Raw genomic sequence first — 22,358 nt, forward strand, 5'->3', positions numbered from 1 at the left:
TGAATAACTTTTGGAGGTCCACAGAGGAGGCTGAAAGCTCCAGAATTAGGAAATAAATTGTTTTATATTTATTACATTTTTTGGTCATATTGACAAAAGTTGCTTTAAGAAAGTTTTCTTTACGTTTTTTTTGACAAGCATTCTTCAAAAATCCAACAACAGAGTTATTGTTTCCTAAATATTGTTTATTTTTATTTCATTTTGACTTTTTCGTTTTAGTTCAGTTAAGTTTCCAGGGAGAATTTACTCGTTTAGTTTTCATTATTTCAAAAATGTTTCGTTTTTAATAGTTTCTGTGTTATTAGTTAGTTTTAATCTTTATTAAGTACAGGCACTACAAAAGAAACGCTGAACTTTCTAAAAGCAGTGACTCTCAGCAAACACGTTTTCTCCTCAGTTGTAATAAAATCTGATCTCAGATATTAAAAGCATATTTCCTCCGTATCGTTTTATTTTTATATAACTAAAATGTTTTCACCAAACCTCATTCAAAAATCAGCCACTTTTAGATTTTTTTTCTACTGTGTTCCGTCGTTTATTTGTTTTTCGGGGATCAGGTGTCAGCACAAAGTTTTTTATCATGAAGCCCATCCAGCCAGTTATAGCCCAGCTTTGACGTCAGCTGCTGAGTCCTGAGTTGGTCCAATGAGAACTCTCCGGGACTCGGACTGGTCCAGGGTGCTTCTCCTCTCCTGCAGATCGAGGAGAGCACAGTAGAGAAAGGACTCCTTCAGCGGGATTCAGGAGCCTGCTCCGGGCCGGGTTGCTGTCAGCATGCGGAGCTGAGCAGGGATGGAGGCGCGGAGCTGCGGAGTCCGACACATGAACGCTCTGAGTCTGCTGCTGGTGTGCGTGTGCCCGCTGTGCTGCAGGGGCAGCTGGATGTAAGTATGTTACAAAATACACACACACACACAGAGCTCCAAACACACACACAAACACACAGAGCTCCAAACACAAACACACACACACACACACACACACACACACACACACACAGCTCCAAGGACAAACACGCACACACCCACCCACACACACACGCACACACACTAGGTTTCAAACACACACACAAACACACACACACGCACGCACGCTAAATAATATGGGGCGCCGTTTGTAAAGTGAAACATGCTGAAATTAACGGCAACATTTTTCCACATTTAACTCAAAACAAGTCCTTTTTTACAACATTTAGTAAAATATTTGTAACTTTTCATATTTAAAACAGAATTTTAAATGTTAAATCTAAATATTATATTTAAATCTAAATCTAAATGTTGAATCTATATATTATATTCAAATCTAAATGCTAAATGTTAAATCTAAATATTATATTTAAATCTAAATCTAAATGTTGAATCTATATATTATATTCAAATCTAAATGCTAAATGTTAAATCTAAATATTATATTTAAATCTAAATCTAAATGTTAAATCTAAATGCTAAATGTTAAATGTTAAATCTAAATGTTTAGGCTAACATGCAAATGTATTGCACGGATCAGCGGAAATACCAAAATAAAAGCTTTCCGAAAACCTCTGGTGCAAAATTGTGTCTGCTCTTTAAACATTTAGATTTAAATATAATATTTAGATTTAACATTTAGATTTAACTTTTAACATTTAGATTTAACATTTAACATTTAGATTTAAATATAATATTTAGATTTAATATTTAACATTTAGATTTAACATTTAACATTTAGATTTAAATATAATATTTAGATTTAATATTTAACATTTAGATTTAATATTTAACATTTGATGAAAAGTTACAAATATTTTACTAAATGTTGTAAAAAAAATTACTCGAAAAAACATGTTTTTGTAAGGTTTTGAGCTAAATGTGGAAACATGTTGCCGTTAATTTCAGCATGTTTCACTTTACAAAAAACAGGCACCATAAAATAAAAGCCCAAAAGTTTTTTTCAGCTGTCTCGTGCCAAAGCGCGCGCTGGCACGGAGCCGTCAGAGTCATGCGTGAAGACGTTTATGGAGATGAAGCTCCCGGAAGAGCACACGGGGCCAGCTGGCTGTGAGCCGCAGGGCAGCGGAGAACTTGAGTGCAGAGTCCGCCTGGAAAACAGCGAATTCACCGGCTAAGCCTACAGGAGCATTAACGGTGTCGTTAAAGAGCGCCTCTTCTTTCGTGCTCATTAAAAGCTTCTCGCGCTCACAGAAATGCGCGCAGACTCGGTGTGACCTCTCTGTGACCCTCACACACTCAGCTGATGAGGTTTGGATCTCGTTTTTGGCTGAAACGCGCGGACTTTCCACGGTAAAGCCCAACAATCCGAATTTTGCGCGTGCACAGACCGTTTCTAATCCGCAGCAGCAGCGCACGCGCACAAGAGACCTGCTCTGCTCCAAGAGCCTGATAAAAGGCTCTTGGAGCCGGGGGGGTTGGGCTCGGAAATCAGATGGGGGGCACACATACACAGCGACCACTTTCTCTAATATGTGTTTTATTTTAGTATAAATACAGAAAGTATTTACACGTTTCATATAAACATACTCTCGAAGTTTCTTATCGACTTCGGTCCGAGTAACGGAACATCTCAGGTACATACAAGCGTTCATTTAGATGTTACGCTGTATGATAAGCAACCACGCAGCCAGGAACGCTGCACAACGTGACGTCAGAGTTAGTGCTTCACTTCACACCTGTGCAGGATGGACAGGTAATAAATGAATAAATCAGAGGTGTGCTGTCTGAACTTTTCCTTATTTTAAATAAAGTTTTGCTGATTTCCGTCAACAGGTGGCTCGGTGTGACGTCACCGGGGGTGGTGGAGAAGCTCGGGTGTTCCAACCTGTCTCTGAGCCCCCGGCAGCGCGAGCTGTGCAGCAAGAAGTCCATCCTGCTGCCGGGAGTCCGGGAGGCCGCGCGCCTCGGGGTGGCCGAGTGTCAGAGACAGTTCAGGCACGAGCGCTGGAACTGCTCCACCAATCAGGAGGTGCCCGTGTTCGGGCACGAGCTCACGAGCGGTGAGTAAGATCACTTTACGCGGGTGGAGGACGGGCGGGCGGGATGGAGACTCCTCTCTCTGATTCACCTGGACGCGTGACTGCTCAGGTGAAGCAGGACCGTCATGGAGCAAATACAGGCTTCACTCATCGACAGAGATGGGCAGTAACGCGCGTTCCGATTACTTTTTTCAAGTAATGAGTATAGTAAAGGATTACTATTGTAAAAATGCAATTAGATTAGTGTTACTTTCCCGTAAGAACGCTGTATTCAGTAGCGGTTTTTGATACGGGCGACACGGGTGGATGGCGGCATCACGGGCATCGGCAAAAAAATAAATAAAAATGAAAAATTGCTCGTACTCATGCTGCCCCGACATCAGCCAGCGCATATTGGGAATGGCATAGGCACCGATCGGTTTTCTATCGCCCATTTGCGAGTAAGGGCGCCCTCCGTTTGCGAGGTGCGCCTGCTGCTTGCGGCACAGGGAGGAGAGGGCGGGGCGGCGGGGGATTCTCTGACTGGCTGGAGCGGCATCTGATAACCAACTCGCAAAATAAAACAAAATAAAAACAAAACAGCAAACACGAAAACACCAGACATTATGATACAGACTTATAATTTGCACCGATGTTTTTTCGAAATTCTATATGCGAAAAGTGAGCGCGAGAGCCCTCGGTGCGCCTGCTTGCTGCTGAAGTCAAAGTAAACTTTATTGTCATCTCCGCTACATACAGTCCAGTATATAGAGAGACGAGACGACGAGGCTCCAGTTACAGCAGTGCAAGTAAACAAACAATATATATACGATTAGTAAGAAAATAAATATACACTTTAGGACTCGGGATAAAGGGATCAATAACAATTTAAAATTTATAATTTACAGTTTGATGATTTAAAGTCTCACATACAACCCATCGAAAGGGGAGGGGGGTTGCTGCTTCCAAATAGAGCACATTTCATTCATAATGTTGTAAATCCAAGCCCATTATGTATACATGATTTGAATCCTGGGTTGTGTGAAATCCCAGAAATAAACCCTAGACAAAGTGAATCTGTGAACTAAGGTGTAGGTCTATTAGGTTATGTTGTGGCCAGTGTTGGGGAGTAACGGAATACATGTACCGCCGTTACGTATTTAAAATACAAAATATGAGTAACTGTATTCCGTTACAGTTACCGTTTAAAAAGGTGGTATTTAAAATACAGTTACTTTGTTGAAATAAATGGATTACACAGCGGTACTTCCCTGTTTCACATTGTTGCGGGTCAGGCCTGTTTGGGTTTTGTTTGACAGCTACGGTCTGTCGTTCCAGGTGGCAGCGTTACGGTTGCCATGGTTACAGGGTACCGCTCTCTCTCTCTCTGTGTTTCCTGGGTGAGAGAGCGCCTTTTGTTGTTGTTGTGCTAAGCTAATAGGCAGAATGCTACAGGTATAGCTCTAAAGAATGTAGCATCATAGGCAGTGTAGTCCGTGCTGCAGGGAGAATGGACTGCCATACCCGTTATGTGTTTGTGAGCGAGGGAGGGAGAAAAAGGAAAAGTATGAGTTATCATCGAGCAAAAACGGGAGCTGGAAGCATGTAAATATAATAATAACCACTGCAGCCAAGAAGAGTGCCTGACGAGCCCAGTTGTAAGCTATTAAGACTCGACTGTACGCTGTGGTCGTGTTTTCCTCCGAAACAATAAGTTCCATTGGAGCAGCCTTTCAACGCCTCTCTCTGTCTCTCGCAAGCAAAGTTGACCCAGACAACAAAGTAAAGCTATTTTTCGGCTACGAGCCCGACACGAACCCACCGTATTAGCCAGAAGTCCCTTTACTACGGTTTGGAGCCGCGAACCTTCAGTAACAGTAATAAATCACAGCAATAGTACATTCACGTAGTTGTAAACAGCATGATAATATATTAAGTAATCCAAAGTATTCAGAATACGTTACTCTCATTGAGTAACATAACGGAATACGTTACAGAATACATTTTGGGGAGTGTATTCTGTATTCTGTAATGGAATACATTTTAAAAGTAACCTTCCCAACACTGGTTGTGGCAATCCTCGAGTTGGGGGATTTGTGTTCATATTGGAGTGCAAAATTAAAACCAACGTAAGATGGACAAGAAAAGTTCAAAGTCATCAGGTGCTCAGTTTAGAAAAAATAGAAAAGAAGAGGAGGAGAAACGAGCAAAAGATACAGGTAAGCAGATGTGTCATTGGATAATGGCAGGTCATCCTGAAACAATCAGAATCAGAATACTTTATTAATCCCCAAGGAAATAATGTGGATTACACTTTTGAAAATAAGTAATCACTAAAGTAAAGGGATTTGGAGAAATAAAGTGATTTGGAGAAGTAACTAATTACTGTTTTTAAGTAACTTAACACTGAAACTGAAACTTTATTTGTTCCAAAGCTCTCCAAAAGCAGCCACAGAATCCTACTGAACATGTACAGTGGCCATTTTAACTTGCTTCTGATTGGCTGAAATGAATCTGAAATAATGTATTTTTTTCCACTCAGGCGTGTGTTAGCTCAGCTTCTCTGAGAATAGATTAGATTTTTGTATAATGTGCGCCATGGTGAGTTTAATTAGGGGACAAACTCCAGAGCCAATCAGTCGAGAGAAAGTAAAAGAGGAAACAAGATAAGTCTGGTTTGGTGAGGCAGAGTGAGGAAAAGGGTAAATAGAGTAAGAATTTTTACAACAACAAGGCATTCAGTAACACCATCAAGGGTCACAGTGTGAGAGGTCAGAGGTCGCTGAGAGTAAAATCAGCTTTTACAGTCTGAGGAAAAACACTGGTTAACAAACTTATGTATATCTGTGATGGTCAGAGTGCACAGAAACCCATAATGTAGTCACATGACCTCATTTCATTCAATGACTTGTAAATTAAATTCATCACAGAGAGAAATGTTCTCCTTCAGTTTAATTTTCAGACTTCAAAGCAGAAAATTCAGGTTTCAGAAATCATTTAAATCTTTTTCTGCAGTTCCTGTCTCTGCTTGTAGAGGGCTCCCTTTAGCACCAATACCAGTCTTAGCGATAAAGGATTTCTTCACTTCCTCAATGTGACCAGAATACTTCAGACAGCACATCTGAATATGAGACTTTACAGAGACCACAGACTGTGAAACTCACAGAGACTGCACCTCAGTCTGAAAAACCCTCCATCCATATCCACCCATTTTCTTCTGATGATGAAAATGGATGTGAAGTGATGATATGAAATTGAAATAAGCATAAATATTAAAACATTTACACAGACTTTTAATATTTTATTTTAATACACTTTTAAATATAAAATCTATTAATTATATATTAAATTATTAGATAGCCAGTGAATTTTAACTGACAGGACTTCGCCTGTCTGCTAACACTGACTGCTTTTAGTTTTGGACTGAAAGATAAAAACAGCTGGAGTGTGACCAGTACAGAGTGGTTCTGCCTTCATTTCTGAGGGGTACTCTGAATCAGGTGAAGATTGTTAACCAATGCGCGAAGAAGCATCTGAGACGATGAAAGTATACCTCATGAAACCTCCTGAAATAAGTGTCATGTCTGCCCATTCTGTCACTGCAGGAACCAAAGAGACAGCGTTCATCTATGCGGTGATGGCAGCAGGGCTCGTCCATGCCGTCACGCGCTCCTGCAGCCAGGGCAACATGACGGAGTGCGGCTGCGATGCTCGGCTGCGGGGCGGCGGCTCAGCAGCAGAGGGCTGGCACTGGGGCGGCTGCTCAGATCACATCCAGTACGGGACGTGGTTCAGCCGCAAGTTCATGGACCACACCGTGAAGAACATGTCGATGAGCCACAGCAGCTACACGCTGAACACCATGAACCAGCACAACAGCGAGGCCGGGCGACAGGTGAACGTCGGCGACTCAAACTAAAGCTGAAAGTCTAAAGGTCCAAGGTGTGATTAACTTCCTGTTTGCGTCTGCAGGCGATCAACAGGACAATGTCCACAGACTGTCGTTGTCACGGTGTTTCTGGCTCCTGCGCGGTGAAGACATGCTGGAGGACGATGGCGCCGTTTGAGCGGGTCGGGACGTATCTGAAGGACAGATACGAGCACAGCATGCAGGTGACTGAGCGATCCAAGAGGAAGATGAAGTGGAAGGACCAGCGGCGTCTCCATGTAGACAAACACCAGCTCATCTTCCTCAACAAGTCTCCAAACTACTGTCTGGAGGACAGGCGGCGGGGCATCGCGGGCACCAGAGGGCGCCGGTGCAACCGGACGTCCACGGGGCCGGACGGCTGCAACCTGCTGTGCTGCGGCAGAGGATACAACACACACGTGGTCAGACACGTCCAGCGCTGCGAGTGCAAGTTTGTGTGGTGCTGCTACGTCCACTGCAGGCGCTGCGAGAGCATGAACGACATGCACACCTGTAAGTAACACACCTGGAAACAGAAACATGTGGAACACGTAGCTCACCTTCATTCACCTCAGCATGATACCTGGTAACAGAAGAATACCTGGAATAAAAGAAGGATTTGTGGAAAGAGACAAATTGGAAATCTGGATCTGAAAGAGTGTAAATATAGGAAGGACTGAACCTCTCAGGTGAAGACAGATCCTTAGTACTTGGTTCATTTACAGCAGCACATGGCACAGCTTCACCTTCTCTCTTGATAACATCACCATTAGAGTAAACCTGCAGAAAAGTCACAGAAGAAAAGGGTGAGCAGCTGCCTGAGGGCCGAGCAGTGAAGGTGAAGCCTTAAGTTTACCTGTCGATGTGGCGAGGAGCTCAGAGCGGAGCTGCTGCTCCATGTGGAAAGATCCAGGTGAGCCACGTGACAGCCTGCATGCTTCCTGTGTGAGCTGTTTCATGTTCACCTGTGAGCAGCAGACCCAGGACAGGATTTTACTGCCTAAACGTTTTAATGTTTCAGACTGGACGGACTTCTCCAACGTGATGTTTCTGAAGCATTCAGAGTGCCACCAGGAGGAGGATCAGTGCTGCTGCACACTCAATCTGAAAATCTGAATGACTGAAGCACACCAGATGGACTCCTGATCAGTCTCACCAGTTCTGCAGCCCACAGACTGATTTCATATTTTAAAATAAAGATATTTATGTGTAAATAATTTTTAAAAGTTGATTATTTGGTATGGAATCATATTTTTGTAATTTCTGTCCAAAAAGAATCAAACTGACATCAGAAGGTGAAACGATCCCGTAAATGTGGACGTGAAGAGTTCTTTGTTCAGTTTCTGTTGGCAAACTTTATTAACAAAAACATGAAAACAACAGAACAAAAAGCTGTGAGTTTGTTTAAAGGTTCCACACAAATATGGTTTATTATACTTTGACTAATAAAAAATAAAATGCCTGGTAGAGAAAATGTAGACGAGTCTGTGTTAGAGGAGATTTGGTTCAGTTTGTCTTTAACAAACCATAAAACTCCTCACAGGATATTCCAGAAACATTCCCAAAAAGGCATCCTGAAAGAAGGAAACCATGTGAATAATCCAGAAACAGGAAATACTGCATTCCAGCTGGAAGTACAGCAGTATAGCTGTACAGGCAGCTGATGACGTAGAGTAAAAGTACTTCATTACATCTGATCACAGAAGGCCCTGCCCGTTCTGCCTCCACCTCACCCGAGAAGAGTCTTCTTTTTGATTTGTGAATAAAAGAATGACTAAAAACACTTCACAGCTGTCTGATGTTAAAATCTGACTGTGTTGATGTCAGAGTGAGTCACTCTTAAATCAAAGACATCAGGAAGATGTAAATATAACAAACATATAACACATATTAAACCTGCACAGCTTTGTTCACATGGATGTGTTTAAATAAAGTTAGGAGAAAGTATCCTGTCTGTCAGTCGGTGATGGACGCATCACTTCTTTCATTTGACAGTTTAAACAGCAGGAACAAAAGAACAGCTGATGAAACATCAGACCGTAGAAACAATTTGAGAAACATTCAAACTGATCTGAACTGTGCACAGCTCTCTGAGCTCTGCAGCAGCTCGATTCTTTTCTGTTTCAGCCGTTCAGTTGCAAATTTGCTGCTGTGCTTGGATCTTTGTCCTGTTGATGACCCAGGCTGGTCCCAACTTTATCTGTGGGACAGATGGCCTCACACTGAAGAACCACAAAAGAAGTTCAAGGTGCACTTAGATCATCATCCCTTCTCCACCGTGCTGACACTTGATCCAAGCTATTTGCTGTGCATGATGGACAAACATCTACATTTGGTCTCATCTGTCAAAGGATGTTGTTCCTGAAGTCTTTGTTCAGATGCAGCTTTACAAACCTGATCCCTGCTGTTATGTCCTCTTACTGAGAAGAGGCTTTCTCCTCCAGCCCCTCTGAACAGCCATTCCTGTTCTGCCTTTTTCTAACCATGCTGTCATGAACTCTAACCTTTAACCTGGTAACTGAAGCCTGCAGAGTCTGAGATGTAGCTCTTGGAATTTATTTTTTTATTTTTTTGATCAGTGTAACCCTGTAAATAATTTACTGTAACATAAACGTCTGAATGGACCACACCTTCAAACTGCTAAAACGTGTCCTTTGGTAGAGGAGCTCAGACCGACGGTGACGATCAGTTAATCAGTGCATTGATCATCAGCACCTGGATGCAGTAAGGCTGGACTCTGCAACAGACAGACACCACAGTGCCCTGAGTTTTAGGATCTGTGCATTCCCAGAGTGTAAATTAGGGGTGTAAATGAGGGGTTTAACGTCTGTAACATCAAAAAAATGATCGTCCTGCTCAGCTGATCTCTGAGCTCAGTGAACTTTCTCCTGACCAATTTCAGTTCTGACTGAATCCAACATGGAGTTCATTTTGTTCGAGTAGTACAGCAAGGACTGATCGTGTGTACCTCAGATAAACTATTTAAACATTGTACTTATTCATTATTCTTATATTCAGGCCTTCAAACCTTCAGGCATAGTTGCAGGGTTCAGGTTTGGGTTGAGGCCGCGGTCTCGTTGCATGTTGCTGAGTCAGAGAGGGTCCTCACAAAGACAGGAGTGTGTGTTATCAGCAGTGTGTGATGATGAGGCAGAAAGATTTGGGGAAAAAGTGAAAACATGTTCTTATTTACACTCCAGGATTTCCTGCCATTCTTACTGCACATCACTGAACAGGGTATGCCAGGCACAGATCCAGGGGCCCACAGGGTCAGGGGTCACACCCAGGCTCCTGTGTGTGATCATCTACTGCCCTCAGCTTCTCCTCAGAAATCAAACATCTGCATTCCTGCGTGTTCACATACACACATTCATACACACAGAGACTTTATAGCGAGCACGTCGACCACAGCACCGCCATCGGTGTGAGGTCAACGCAGGAGTGAAGATTATGGCAACCTGAGCGCCGGTGTGTTTGTGTGTGAGTGTGTTTCTGTATATGTGTGTGTGTGTGGGGGGGAGTGTATCTGTGTGTCTCTGTGTATGTGTGTGTGAGTGTGTGTGTGTGTGTGTGTCTCTGTTTTTAAGGTCTGAAACACAGACACACAGAGTGTGTTGATTTTGTGTGTGTGTGTGTGTGTGTGTGTGTGTGTGTGTGTGTGCATGTATGGGTCAGTGTGTACCTCAGACTCGGCAGTTTCCTTTGAGTTTGGTTTTTCAGGAAACACATGAGGGATGATAAAGGAGGAGGAGGCTCAGAGGCGCAGGAGCTGAAAAGAGTTGGTGGGGATAAGTTGGAGGGCAGAAGAGATGGAGGTCCTGCAGAGCGTCCGGCTGCTGTGTGTCTCTCTGATGATGATGACGAGTGAGCTGAAGATCTCAGCTGCTGCACAGGTAAGCTCGTCCGCCTGTTTTTATTCATGGAGTTCGTTCAGCTTAAAACTCTAAAACTGAACTCGGCGGTTCAGATGTAAAAATCTACATGAGCTTCAGGATGTAAAAGTTTGGACGCTGGTTGTCGTGCGTCAGCGTCTCTGTGAAACCTAGAGTAAATGAATCTGAGCACTCTTCCTCACATCAGCTCAGAAAGAGCTCTGTTTATTTTAGTTGTGCTGTCCTGTTTGAAGCTTCATCTGTGATAACTTCTGGTTTTCCGATGTCTTACATAGCGATGTGTTCTCTGACTGAAATATTATGAGCTGCAGACTGAAGCACTGCTCACATCATTTGCTCTGATGTTCACTTTCTGGAGAGGGGGGGGGGGTCACCTGAGAGTGTGGACGCAGTGGGAATAGCCCCAACTCTCATTCAAGAAGCTTTACATTCACATAAACAATGTGAGAAATAACTAGTGTGGGGTACTCAAGCAGAATGTTGCCATGGTTACAGGCAGTACTGTGTAGTATTATGTGCTCTGTATAAACAGATCTTCAGTCTGATCTGTGCTGGTGCAGCCAACAGCTGGAGTATGAGGTACCTGCAGCAGCCTGCTCAGGTCTGCAGAGCTGCAAACAAAGAAACACAGCAGAGACTGCAGGAAGAAGCCGCACATGCCAAAGACTAAAGCTCCGCCCACACAGGAATAGCTGTGCAGCAATGCGATGACTGTTGAACTTCAGTGAAGTTGGCAACTTATAGAGACAACACAGAGCGGGTCGATTAGTGGAAGCCACGTGTTCAGATAAGCTGATACTGGAAACTGAGCGGGAATCACATCAGAGGTTATCTCAACAGCCAGAGCCCGCTGACAAGCAACTGTCACCGAGCAAAGGCAAAAAGGAGCCAGTTTATCTGTCAGCAGCTAATTCCCATCTGAACCTGCAGGCTGTAACAGGAAGTCATCATCGGCCAGGAACTCCGTGTCCTGTTTGCCTCCTTTGACCGTTTCCTGGGTGGAGCTGATGGAGCAGATAACCACAGCTGCTTTTACAGTTATTACACTTACTTCCTGTTCCAGTCGAGCCACCAGCAGCAGTCTTTGGTTTTCAGGTCCAGAGGAGGAGGTTTAATAGTTTTACAAAGTGATGAGTTGAACTTTTCCACACTGTTACCTTCTAGTTTACCTGCACGCTGACAGTGTGTGGAGAACTGAGCTCCTGATTGGTTGGAAATCGTCCTGCTAAGAGCTGCAGCCACACACTGCCAGCACAGTTTCAGTCACACAGCGTAGACATTGATGAAAGACACTTTTCTTTTCTTTTTTTTCCAGAACATTTGCTCCAACTCGACAGTGCTCCGCACTCGCACAATATGCCACTCCTGCACCATCAGCCAGCTGTTCTTGTGCCCACCAGGATTCAAACCCACGCCCAGATCCAACGCCCAGGACTGCAAGTGAGCACCACACAGCACAGGTCCACTCAAAGTCCTCACTGTGGTTCAACTGATGGTTGAAACAATAAACTGTGATTAGCTTCTTTGCACAAATTCAAATATTTCCACAATTTCACATCAAACATCACAACTCACACAAGAAACTTTAAAAGATCTCCACATCACCTCTTTCATCATTTTCTATTGAATTTACAGTTAACAGTTCTGCTGTCGAGTCAGGGTTCAAAACAGTCCTTCTGCGTATCACACTGAGCCTCTGAATCAGGCTATATAAGGACCCCTCTCCTCCCTCACCCACCTCCACCTCTAAGAGGAGAGAGCCTTGGTGTCCTGGATCCCAACATCAGCAGCCACTTTACCTCCAGTCTGTCTGTCTGTTCTGCAGGTACTACATCAACACTCCCAGCATGAAGCTGCCCCTCAGTGGCTGCTCTAAGGAGTGCTACAAGGAGGTGGAAATAAAGAGCTGCTGTCCAGGTTACTGGGGCCCCGACTGCATCGGTCAGTACCGACACACCAGCTCGTCCTCAAAGAGCCAAAAAGCTTTTATTTAATCATTATGTTATATTCAAAAGAGGCCGTATGAATGTGTGAGAAGCATGTTGTATAAAGTGATTTGAGTGCTCATAGTAGAAAGGTGCTGTACAAGAATCAGTCCGTTTACCACATATAATGTTAAAAGGCTGCAAAATAACAGGCCTAACATTTGTAGTGGGGAGTCTATTGTATTAAAGAATGGAAAAAGGATCCTGCTACCACAGGTGTGTAAAGTCCAGCACCGCAACGCAGTCTGCCTTTACAAACATGTGAGAGAGAGCAGGTGTGGATGCTGCTGTGAGGCAGGCTGTGAACTTTCTTCCCTCTTAGATTCCACCGTCAGCTTTCAGGCGCCTCAGCGGCTCAGACAAGAAGTAAAAGAGCATGCGAAGTTACAGAGTGGTGCCATTGAGTGCGTAAAAGTTGTTAGTGTAAAAGTCCTGCTGACTCAGGAGCTGCTGAGCTTCAAACCTCCTCCAGTGTTAACATCAGCACAGAGACTGTGAGCCGGGAGCTTCTGTAAGGGTGATGTGAGGGTGGACGGGCGCTTTGGTCCATGTGCTACATTTAATTCAATACGTTTAAATTTAAAGAAGTTTAAAATGTAAATTTGTGACTGTGATCATTTTTGTATTCACTCATTGGTCATAGCATGCTAGCAGCAGCACACTCGGTCTGTTCAGAAATTCACTACAAAACTTCTCGGGGGTGTAAAAAAACTGAGCTCTGGCTTCCAGGTGACTCGTGTCACATTTTCAGTTCTGCAGGAACCAGATCGTCCTGCAGGAAGCAGAAACGTCCTCCCCATTTCCTCTGGTCAGACGCTGTCAGCAGGACTGGAATCTGCTGACTCAGTGGACACCCCCCCCCCCCCCCCCCCCCCGCTCCATGCGTCTCATGCCTGTTTTATCTGTTCAAAGCAGAAAAATAATGCTCAGTTTTTTCTGCTCCTGAGAGCTGACACACCTGAACCTGGGGTCTTCTAGGACTTTGCTTGTCCTCCATCCACCCCCAGCTCCACCTTAACTGAAGACTCTGCCACTAGAAACACAAAAAAGAAAACAAAATCACTGAAACTCTTACAAAGTTTTCACAGAAAACCCCAAAGCAATCCTCCAACAAGTGGAGGAAGTCGTTGTTACGTAAAAGTACCTTTAAAAATAAAAGTCCTGATACTCATGTAAAAGTATGAGTAATATCATAAAAAATACTTCATTAAAACAAGTAAAATGTCTCCTGAGTATGAGAACCAGTGTATATTTGATGGTCATCGCTGTGCAGTCATGTGAAAACAGATTTTTTTTTAAAACTATGTTCACTTTCAAATGTTTGGTATCAAACAGAAGTTATTTTCATTATGAACTGTTGATCATTTCTCCGGTCCGGCTCTGACCTTCCGTTCCTAAGTGACGCTGCCATAAACTGGCTCAGCATCAAAGTAATGATAAAATAATACAGGCACATGTTCAAATACTTAAAAATATAAGAAGGATTTCTTTATAACTTTCAAAGAGGAAAAAAAATACCCAGGAATGAACGATCCTGGTATCCGTGCTTCCTGCGAGCGGTGTGATGCTGTGGTGGTTATTTGTTCTGTGAGCGGAAGAAGGGAAGGGAAACAGATGATGGTGATGTGATGACATGAAGAGATTAGAGAGGAAGAGGACGGAGCGGGAGGATGGCGGGAAGTGTGTGTGTGTGTGTGTGTGTGTGGTGGTGGTGGTGGTGGTGGGGGGGGGGGGGTGAGGGGGTGTCTGTTTCCTCATAGAAAACACAACAGCAGCGCTCCACAATCATGCAGCGTCAGCTTCCTGTTCACACCATGTGCCCGTTCTCTTTCAGAGTGTCCTGACCAGGCCGCCAGACCCTGCAGCGGCAGAGGCGTCTGCTCCGCTGGACTGGGAGGGAATGGGACCTGCAGCTGCCAGGTGACCTCACACACCTGTTCTCACCTTACACACCTGCTCTAACTGTACATCACACACCTGCTCTCACACACCTGCTCTCATAGAATAGATCTTTATTTTCGCTGTTACAAGAACAATGAAAGACAGTGTCACCTCACACACCTGCATCTCACATCACCTGGTGACAAAAATCAGCTGATGTGCAGGTAAATTGGAGTGAGAGTGAGAAAGCAAAGCTGATTGGAACACAGACAAACCAAAAAATAAAACAAACCACAATAACGTGAAAGCAGACTGACACAATCACTGTAATCTGCAGTCTTCACGTGTGTTTGTGTCCATATAAATGTATATTTAGGATGTAATCATATATCTGGGTTTATTGTCATAAAGAAGGCATAATATTAGAACCTTGAACAACACTCACTGTCCACAGAACCAACAGTAAATGTTTCTAGATTCTAGAGCCCTTTAGAACCTTAGATCTCAGACTGTTACAGGAACCCAAGAACCCTGTGAATAATCAAACCCCATAAATGTGTGTGTTGCATCGGTGGTTGTCTGAAAGGTTTAAATAATTAATGACCGTAAAAGCAGAACCCCTCCACCTTTGAAAAATACACCGGTATACAGGTTCCTGTAACAGGACCCAGCAGTAAACTGTTTACATTACAAATCTGTCTCTCTTCAGGCCAGAGCCACGGCTCTCTCAAAGTTTACCCATGATGTCACATCCTGTTTATCATTGTTTTTAATTGTGCGTGTGTGTGTGTGTGTCCAGGAGGGCTTTGCAGGAACTGCCTGTGAGGACTGTGCACCTGGACGGTACAGCCCCACCTGCAGCTCAGGTAACGTCATCTCCAGCTGTGACAGATGCACTGAGTTCTCAGGAACCTCTGACCCACCGTAATTCTCTTTACACTGTTTGCAGTCTGCTCCTGTGTCCACGGCCTCTGTGCTTCCGGAATAGTGGGCGACGGCCGATGCACCTGTTTCTCTGGATACACGGGTCCCAACTGTGACCAAGGTCAGTCCTCCTGCTGGTACCTTTACAGTTACAGGTAACTCCACCTGCAGCAGGTGTCCTGCTGTGTTGTCTGGTCCTTCTCCTGATTTGGTAACATGTCAGCTTATCTTTTCCTGTTTCCTGTTACCTATACAGTTTCTGCATTTGCTTGCACCCTGTCACCTGTGCTAACACCTGTATTGTGTTTCAGAGTTACCAGAGTGCGCAGCTCTCAGCTGCCAGCAGAACTCTCGCTGTATTGAAGAAGCTCTGACGGGGCGGTTAGTGTGCCAGTGTCTACCCGGCTACCAGAGAGCAGGATCCGAGTGTTTATGTGAGCTTATATGTACCCCCATGGTGCTCTCTCTCTCTCTCTCTCACCCCAAGTTCTCACTTTCTCTCTCTCTCTCTCACCTCTAGTTCTCTCTCCCGCCTGTGGTCAGTGTAAATGTCACAGTCTTTGAGTCTCTGTGTGCTCCAGCTTTGTCTTTCTCACTTTGTCACTTTGTCTTTCTCAGCCATAAATCCGTGTCTGCAGCGGGTGTGTCACGCTCAGGCCTCCTGTGTCCACACCGGACCAAACCAGCACCTGTGTACCTGCAATGAGGGCTACAGCGGGGACGGGCGGGTCTGCATGGCCATTGACCCGTGTCAGACCGATCGTGGTGGCTGCTCTGCTGAGTCTGCCCGCTGTGTGTACGATGGACCGGGCAGGGTAAAACATTTTGGCTGACCTTTCACATCATGTGTGTAACGAGCTGTGGCCCACAGGGGGCAGCGGCTTGCTGTCAGGTGACCTTGTCAGTGACCTCTGAATCCGCTGTGCTGTGCTCTGTGCTCTGTTCAGTCCCACTGTGAGTGCCTCTCTGGGTTTGACACTCTGTCGGGCGGTGGCTGCAGCCTAAAGAACTCCTGCACACCTGATTCCTGCCACCGGAACGCCAACTGCAGCACCGTGGGACCTGGACAAGTTGAGTCAGTCACTTTACTTTACTGAATGTCTGCATGGACCAATACCTGAATCTGCAGGCAGCAAGTAGCAGAGCTGCAGAACTGAGCCGTCACTTGCTGCTCTGTCCCTCAGGTGCGCCTGTCTCCAGGGCTACATTGGTAATGGTAAAGTCTGCATTGGGAACATCATGGAGCGTCTGAATGACCTGAACACAGAACCAGGAGGCCAGTGGACGGGTCAGCTGAGCAATGCCATCACTCTGTTTGGTATGTGGATTCAGTTTGAGGTGGTTTGGTCCATAAAAAGCGGAAAACTTTCACTTCCTCAGCTTTAGCTCTCTGTGCAGGGACACATGTAAGCTTTTCCTTATATTAAATAAAACTCAGTAAATAAAATAGCATTCATAAAAATTAAACTGATACAGAAAAATTATTTCAAGTTTCTCCTTTAAGCACTTTTATTTACCACATCCAGGACTTTTTTTATAAGTGAGTTTTAAAATGTTTAATCTGGGTTCTGCATGGTCGCCCCTAAAGTAGCCTTCCTGTTCGATCCTGCTCTGTTTATTCTCCAGAACACACGACATAACCGACGTATCCCATGGTAAAACATAGGAGCGATGCTCAATTACTGCTCCGCTTTATTGGCAATGACAAGTCCTCAGCTGATGCACACCTTATTTTTTGGAGCTATTCAGATGCGATCTGTGTAGCGAGACATTTTACAGATGGTCAATGAAGTACTAAGAACTAATGTTAATGATTGTGTTTGTGTGTGTCTTGCAGGATCTTTGTCGTGGCCGCTGCAGAATTTGGGTCCGTTCACCGTTTTCATCCCGATAAATAAAGGCTTCAAGGGAACGCCGGTACGAATCCCTTCAAATAAACTGATCCACTTTTATCAGCAGCTAGTTTTAGCTTCCTTTTAACTTTAGAGCCACTTTTATATTTCTTTCACACCCTGGCTTTGTTTTGGGAGCTCATCGTTCTTTGAGCTCCAGAGGAAAAACCACAATTCAATCAAAACGGGTTCAGTCAGGATTCAAACATCTGCCTTTACTCCTCTTACTAGGTGAGGACTCTGATAGCAAACAGGTCCAAAGCTACATACCTGTGTAAGATGCATCTGGTCGCTGGGATGATGCAGTTTGACACACTGAAGAAAACTGATGTCTTCTACACACTGACGGGAAAATCAGCAGAGACGGACACATCAGAGGGGGTGAGAGGCTTCATCACCAGCAGATTGATACAACATGAAGTGTAAACATGTCAGGGCACAAAGCAAAAAAATTTGGAAATATAAAAAAGATTTGAAACAATTTGAGGAAAGTGAGTGATGACTTGATTTTTCACATAAGAAACAAACCAGCCCAAAGCAAGATGCTAACCCAGAACCCGAACTAGAACCTTACCGAGACCCAAACTCAGACCCTTTCCCTAAACAATTAAATAAATAACTTGACTGAAACCTGTTTTTAAACCCTTGGAAACACAATAAAGATGACAATAAATAGAGCATTCACAGACTTGGCTTGCATCTGTTTATTGTTTATTGTAAGAATGAATTAAGATTTATAATCAAATAAGTGATGCACACAGTGGACACCAAGTCCAGTCTTAAGTACTTCAGAGACTTTTGATGCTCACCTGCAACATGTGAAACTGTTACGGTCTTCACACTTCACACAGTGGTAAGCCTCCAATGGCTTTGATAGAATTTTGTATTGTCAGATCTTCCTCTTGTTTCATTCCAGGATGCTCAAACCAAAATCCGTATCCATGGCGGCAGGAAGAAAGGTGTAATCATCCAGTCTAATGTTGTTGCATCTAATGGGATCATCCATATCATCAATAGGCTGATGGAAAGCGTGCCTCCCATCGTAGAAAGCAACACTGAGGTGGCAAGAGATTTTAGTTTGGGTGTTCATTATGTCTCCATTCATCTCATTACATGAACACTTTGTTGTTCCACAGGAGAACCTGATGAAGATCGTTTCTGACTACGGCAAGTTTCAGACTTTCACCAGTTTATTACAGGTATAGACTTCTTTTCTTCAATACCAGGAACATCAGGACATGAATACATGCAGACGCCAACTTTTTTATTCTCAGTTTAGAAGTTAATCACATCCTGTAACTTCCTGTATTGAGTCAATAACAAGCTGAACGCTGGAAGACATTTTATTGCATGTCCCAATGTCCCAGTCACATTCTTGCCCACCAGATGATGGGATCATTACATTATTACACTGGATCAGGGCTTTGTGTCAACACAGACACAGAAGATGTTTGGAGTGTGATATTTCTATGATCAGTTTTAGGTTCTGAACACAGATTAAATAGGAAATATTGTACTGATTTGTGGTCCTGAAGGATTAGACGTCCCTGATGTTCATGCTGCAGGAAGAAATGTGTAAATATTAGCAGAGTCAGGACCGAGAGTCGCCTGAATCCCACCTCAAACACGGTGCATGAGCATTTATCTTAGTAACACATTCAGGTGCATGAGGACCTGGTTCTTAAGTTTCTGAATTGTAAATTGATCAAATTGGACAATTTGTGCTCACTGCAGAAAACTCCTCTGGCATCTTTGCTGGACCAGCCGGGACCAATCACTGTGCTTGCACCCACCACTGCAGCATTTGATGCAATGATTGAAGAACACCTGAAGTATCTCATGAGCCCTGACGTAAGGATGGACACAAAAACGGACAAATTTGTAGTCTGTCAGTGAGTGATCATTTCCTCCATGAATAATTCACCAGACGATTGGTTCTGAATCCTCAGGGTCACAGCAAACTGCTGGAGTTTCTCAGGAACCACATTATCCCGGCCACCTCGGTGAGAGCGACAGTCCGCTGACTCGTTAATAATTCACATTTGTTCCCTCTGACAGTTTTTTTTAATCTCCCTGTTATGCAGCTGGAGATCTACAATGCTGTGTCAACCCCAAGATACGTGACAATGGCCAATCAGGTTCTGACAATCACCGTGATGGAAAATGTAAGTGTGGATTTCCACCATCTGTAACCCCCAACATCACCCCAAATCTCTGTCACAGTCACTGTTGAATACTTAAATAATATCATGAAGCTTATAAAATAACAAAGGAGGGTGGAACGTGTTTGGTTCTAAGTATGCAATAATACTGACATTATTGTTCCAATATCCTTTCTGTGTGTGTGTGTTAGTGCTGTTCATGCAGATTTAGTCTCTTTAATAAGCTTGCAGATCTTTTGCTGAAATTTCTTTCACTTTTAACTTGAACATTTGAAATGTTGACATTAATAGAGTTTATTAATATTATTAATAGAGTTTAAAATACAATCCAGATAACAAAAATCCCTAAAAGTGCAGCGTTTTTATTTCTGTAATCATTTTCAGGAGAAATGAGTGTAATCAGTAAATATTCACCATGGATCCTGTAAGGAATACAGCCGTGTGACTTAAAGCTGACTGAACATCAGCTCCTGGTTTCTGTGTCAAACCTTCATCATCTAAAGAAAAGTTGAATTCACTCCTATTATTTGCATTTTAGTAAGACTGTTTTCCACACTTTCAACATGAGCTCAGGATTTCTGTCCGGTCGTCGTTTCACTGTTTCAGGGCCAGGTCTTGGTTAATGGTGCAGCCGTGTTGGAGGCGGCTGTGGAGGCAAAAAATGGACGTCTTTATGTGATGGATGGAGTTTTGACTCCGCCCTCCATCGAACCTGTGTTGCCCAGTAGATGTGACATCACAGAGACTAAAATCATCATGGTGAGTTTAACGTCTAATAACATGATCGATTGACCCTAAATGTATATGTGCAGCGTATGAGGCTCAGTGTGAAAACAAAAGGCACTGAGCTCATGGAGCTCTCATAGTTGGATCATCACACCATGCTACACTGTTGGAGTCTGCCTCCATTGGATGAGTAAATGTATTTGATCAATGAGGTGACTTTATCCCAGGAACAGAAACACGAGGACACAGAGATTTCTGCCCCTTCATCTTTGAGTCTGCCCTAAAACACTGAAGCCCTTTGAGTGTGTTTGAGATATTTGATCAACTCATGTGTTTTTCAGGGTGAATGTGTCGCGTGTTCAAAGCTAATAATGACCCAATGCTCTTCTGGAGTTTTTACAGTAAGACTGAACTCACTGTGAAGCATCTGGATATTTATTCACTTCCCTTTCTTACTTTGAGCTGCTTTAAAATATGATTATGCTGTCTTTATCCAGGGCTCTTCCACATTTGGATGTTCTTATATTTTCACCAAGGGCAACCCATCCGTTAAAGTCCCAGTGAAAGGCTGCTCTGCACACTGCAACTCAACGGTCACGGTACACACTTTAGTAAAACCGGGCAGTTTACTTCATGTTGGAACAGAAAGACACTGAAGCCTAGAAGATGTAACTTTGTAGAGGCCGTCAGAATAACCTTGTGTATATCTGTTCAGATTCCAGCGTGCTGTAAAGGTTTCTACGGTCCAGACTGCAGACCGTGTCCAGGTGGATACCAGACGCCCTGCTCCGGACACGGGCAGGTCAGACATTCCCATAATTCCTTAATTACTTTATTTGGAAGAAGCTTTAGTGCTTTCTGTTCTTTGAACAGACTTTTTCCTGTTTGCAGTCCAGCAGGAAGGAAACTGAAATGTTTCAGTGTTTGCAGGGAAAGCGAGGTGTTTGGTTTATGGAGGAGGAACCTAAAGTGTGTTTTGTGTTTTTCAGTGTTCGGAGGGGGTTTCAAGAAATGGAACGTGCAGCTGTGAACCGAACTTCAGCGGCTCACGCTGTCAGTACTGCTCCTCCTCCAACAAATATGGACCAAACTGTGACAGAAGTAAGTCTGACTCATACTTTGTGACGTCACACAGGCAGACATGATGTAAAGATTATGTACTTTTCTATCCTCAGCCTGCCCCTGTATCCACGGGCAGTGTGATAACCGTCCGGATTCAGACGGTCGGTGTAAAGTGGACTCGTGTCAGCAGGGTTACACCGGTCCTTTGTGTGATCGACAGACGGCCGCCTGCGGTGCTCAGGCTCAGTTTTGCCACGCACATGCTGACTGTGACTTCAGCCAGGGAACAGTCAAGTGAGTTTACCTGGAGTCTTTAACCCTGGGTCAGACGTCTGTAGTGAACAGTTATCTCGTTGTACCACACATTATTCTGTACTGTGTCTTATTTTAGGTGTATTTGTAAAACTGGTTTCCAAGGTGATGGCATCACCTGTGTGGCGTCTGACCCGTGTGCTCCACCCCACCGAGGTGGCTGCAGCCTGAACGTAAGCCTCCAGTTTTTATAGTGTAACTGTAAAAAAACGCAGTCTGTTTCCTCACTGCTGCCTGTGCTGCATTTTGCCCCTTGCAGGCTAAATGTATAAAGACAGGCCCTGGGACTCACGTCTGTCAGTGTCTGACTGGATGGAGTGAGGATGGGGATGAGTGTCAACCAATCAACAACTGCAACAGTCCTGACAGAGGCGGCTGCCACCCCAACGCCACCTGTGTCTATGTGGGACCTGGACAGGTAAGGACACTGATATCAGCTGAGACGTGAATAGTGGAGATGTCACTGACGGATGGTTTATCTCATTAATGTGCTCTTACCCTGGGAATGCACCACTTCAGTCCGTCCTTAGGGTGGCAGTAAGGAGTGCAGTATTTTTAAAACATGAGAGGGCCAGAAAATGTGAATCCTGAAATGTGGTTGATTATTCAAACTTACACTGGCTTTTTTAAACTGGGGCCGTGCGGACCTCGGAGGGAATATTTC

The 22,358-nt window shown here is 44.1% G+C and overlaps 2 protein-coding genes across 3 annotated transcripts in view; both read left to right on the forward strand.

Annotated features, from left to right (window-relative positions):
* The first annotated feature begins 767 nt into the window (after positions 1-767).
* wnt16 (wingless-type MMTV integration site family, member 16) lies at positions 768-8,278 on the forward strand. Of its 2 annotated transcripts, XR_004843691.2 has the most exons (5): positions 768-884; positions 2,763-2,989; positions 6,553-6,842; positions 6,920-7,770; positions 7,879-8,278. XR_004843691.2 is itself a non-coding variant. In XM_006781076.3 (4 exons), exons 1-4 carry the CDS (start codon positions 793-795, stop codon positions 7,376-7,378), a joined length of 1,068 nt encoding a protein of 355 aa, XP_006781139.2. In that variant the 5' UTR covers positions 768-792; the 3' UTR covers positions 7,379-8,278. The 2 variants fall into 2 exon arrangements, 1 of the variants encoding a protein (XP_006781139.2); XM_006781076.3 differs by having other exon boundaries at positions 6,920-8,278.
* Positions 8,279-10,631: 2,353 nt separating this feature from the next.
* stab2 (stabilin 2) overlaps positions 10,632-22,358 on the forward strand; it is a 31,987-nt gene continuing 20,260 nt past the window's right edge. The window contains exons 1-25 of the mRNA XM_087830382.1: positions 10,632-10,750; positions 12,066-12,190; positions 12,576-12,691; positions 14,570-14,655; positions 15,416-15,482; positions 15,566-15,661; positions 15,852-15,974; positions 16,159-16,355; positions 16,488-16,615; positions 16,725-16,858; positions 17,378-17,457; positions 17,664-17,813; positions 18,349-18,492; positions 18,569-18,631; positions 19,167-19,283; positions 19,382-19,435; positions 19,517-19,597; positions 20,201-20,353; positions 20,662-20,721; positions 20,818-20,919; positions 21,036-21,122; positions 21,310-21,421; positions 21,496-21,676; positions 21,774-21,867; positions 21,954-22,112. Coding sequence (XP_087686508.1) covers positions 10,667-10,750; positions 12,066-12,190; positions 12,576-12,691; positions 14,570-14,655; positions 15,416-15,482; positions 15,566-15,661; positions 15,852-15,974; positions 16,159-16,355; positions 16,488-16,615; positions 16,725-16,858; positions 17,378-17,457; positions 17,664-17,813; positions 18,349-18,492; positions 18,569-18,631; positions 19,167-19,283; positions 19,382-19,435; positions 19,517-19,597; positions 20,201-20,353; positions 20,662-20,721; positions 20,818-20,919; positions 21,036-21,122; positions 21,310-21,421; positions 21,496-21,676; positions 21,774-21,867; positions 21,954-22,112 — 2,793 coding nt within the window. The 5' untranslated portion in view covers positions 10,632-10,666. The remainder of the gene's footprint in view (positions 10,751-12,065; positions 12,191-12,575; positions 12,692-14,569; positions 14,656-15,415; positions 15,483-15,565; positions 15,662-15,851; positions 15,975-16,158; positions 16,356-16,487; positions 16,616-16,724; positions 16,859-17,377; positions 17,458-17,663; positions 17,814-18,348; positions 18,493-18,568; positions 18,632-19,166; positions 19,284-19,381; positions 19,436-19,516; positions 19,598-20,200; positions 20,354-20,661; positions 20,722-20,817; positions 20,920-21,035; positions 21,123-21,309; positions 21,422-21,495; positions 21,677-21,773; positions 21,868-21,953; positions 22,113-22,358) is intronic.

This window comes from Neolamprologus brichardi, chromosome 17, assembly GCF_056152115.1.
Source record: "Neolamprologus brichardi isolate AB-2024 chromosome 17, ASM5615211v1, whole genome shotgun sequence".
NCBI lineage: Eukaryota > Metazoa > Chordata > Actinopteri > Cichliformes > Cichlidae > Neolamprologus > Neolamprologus brichardi.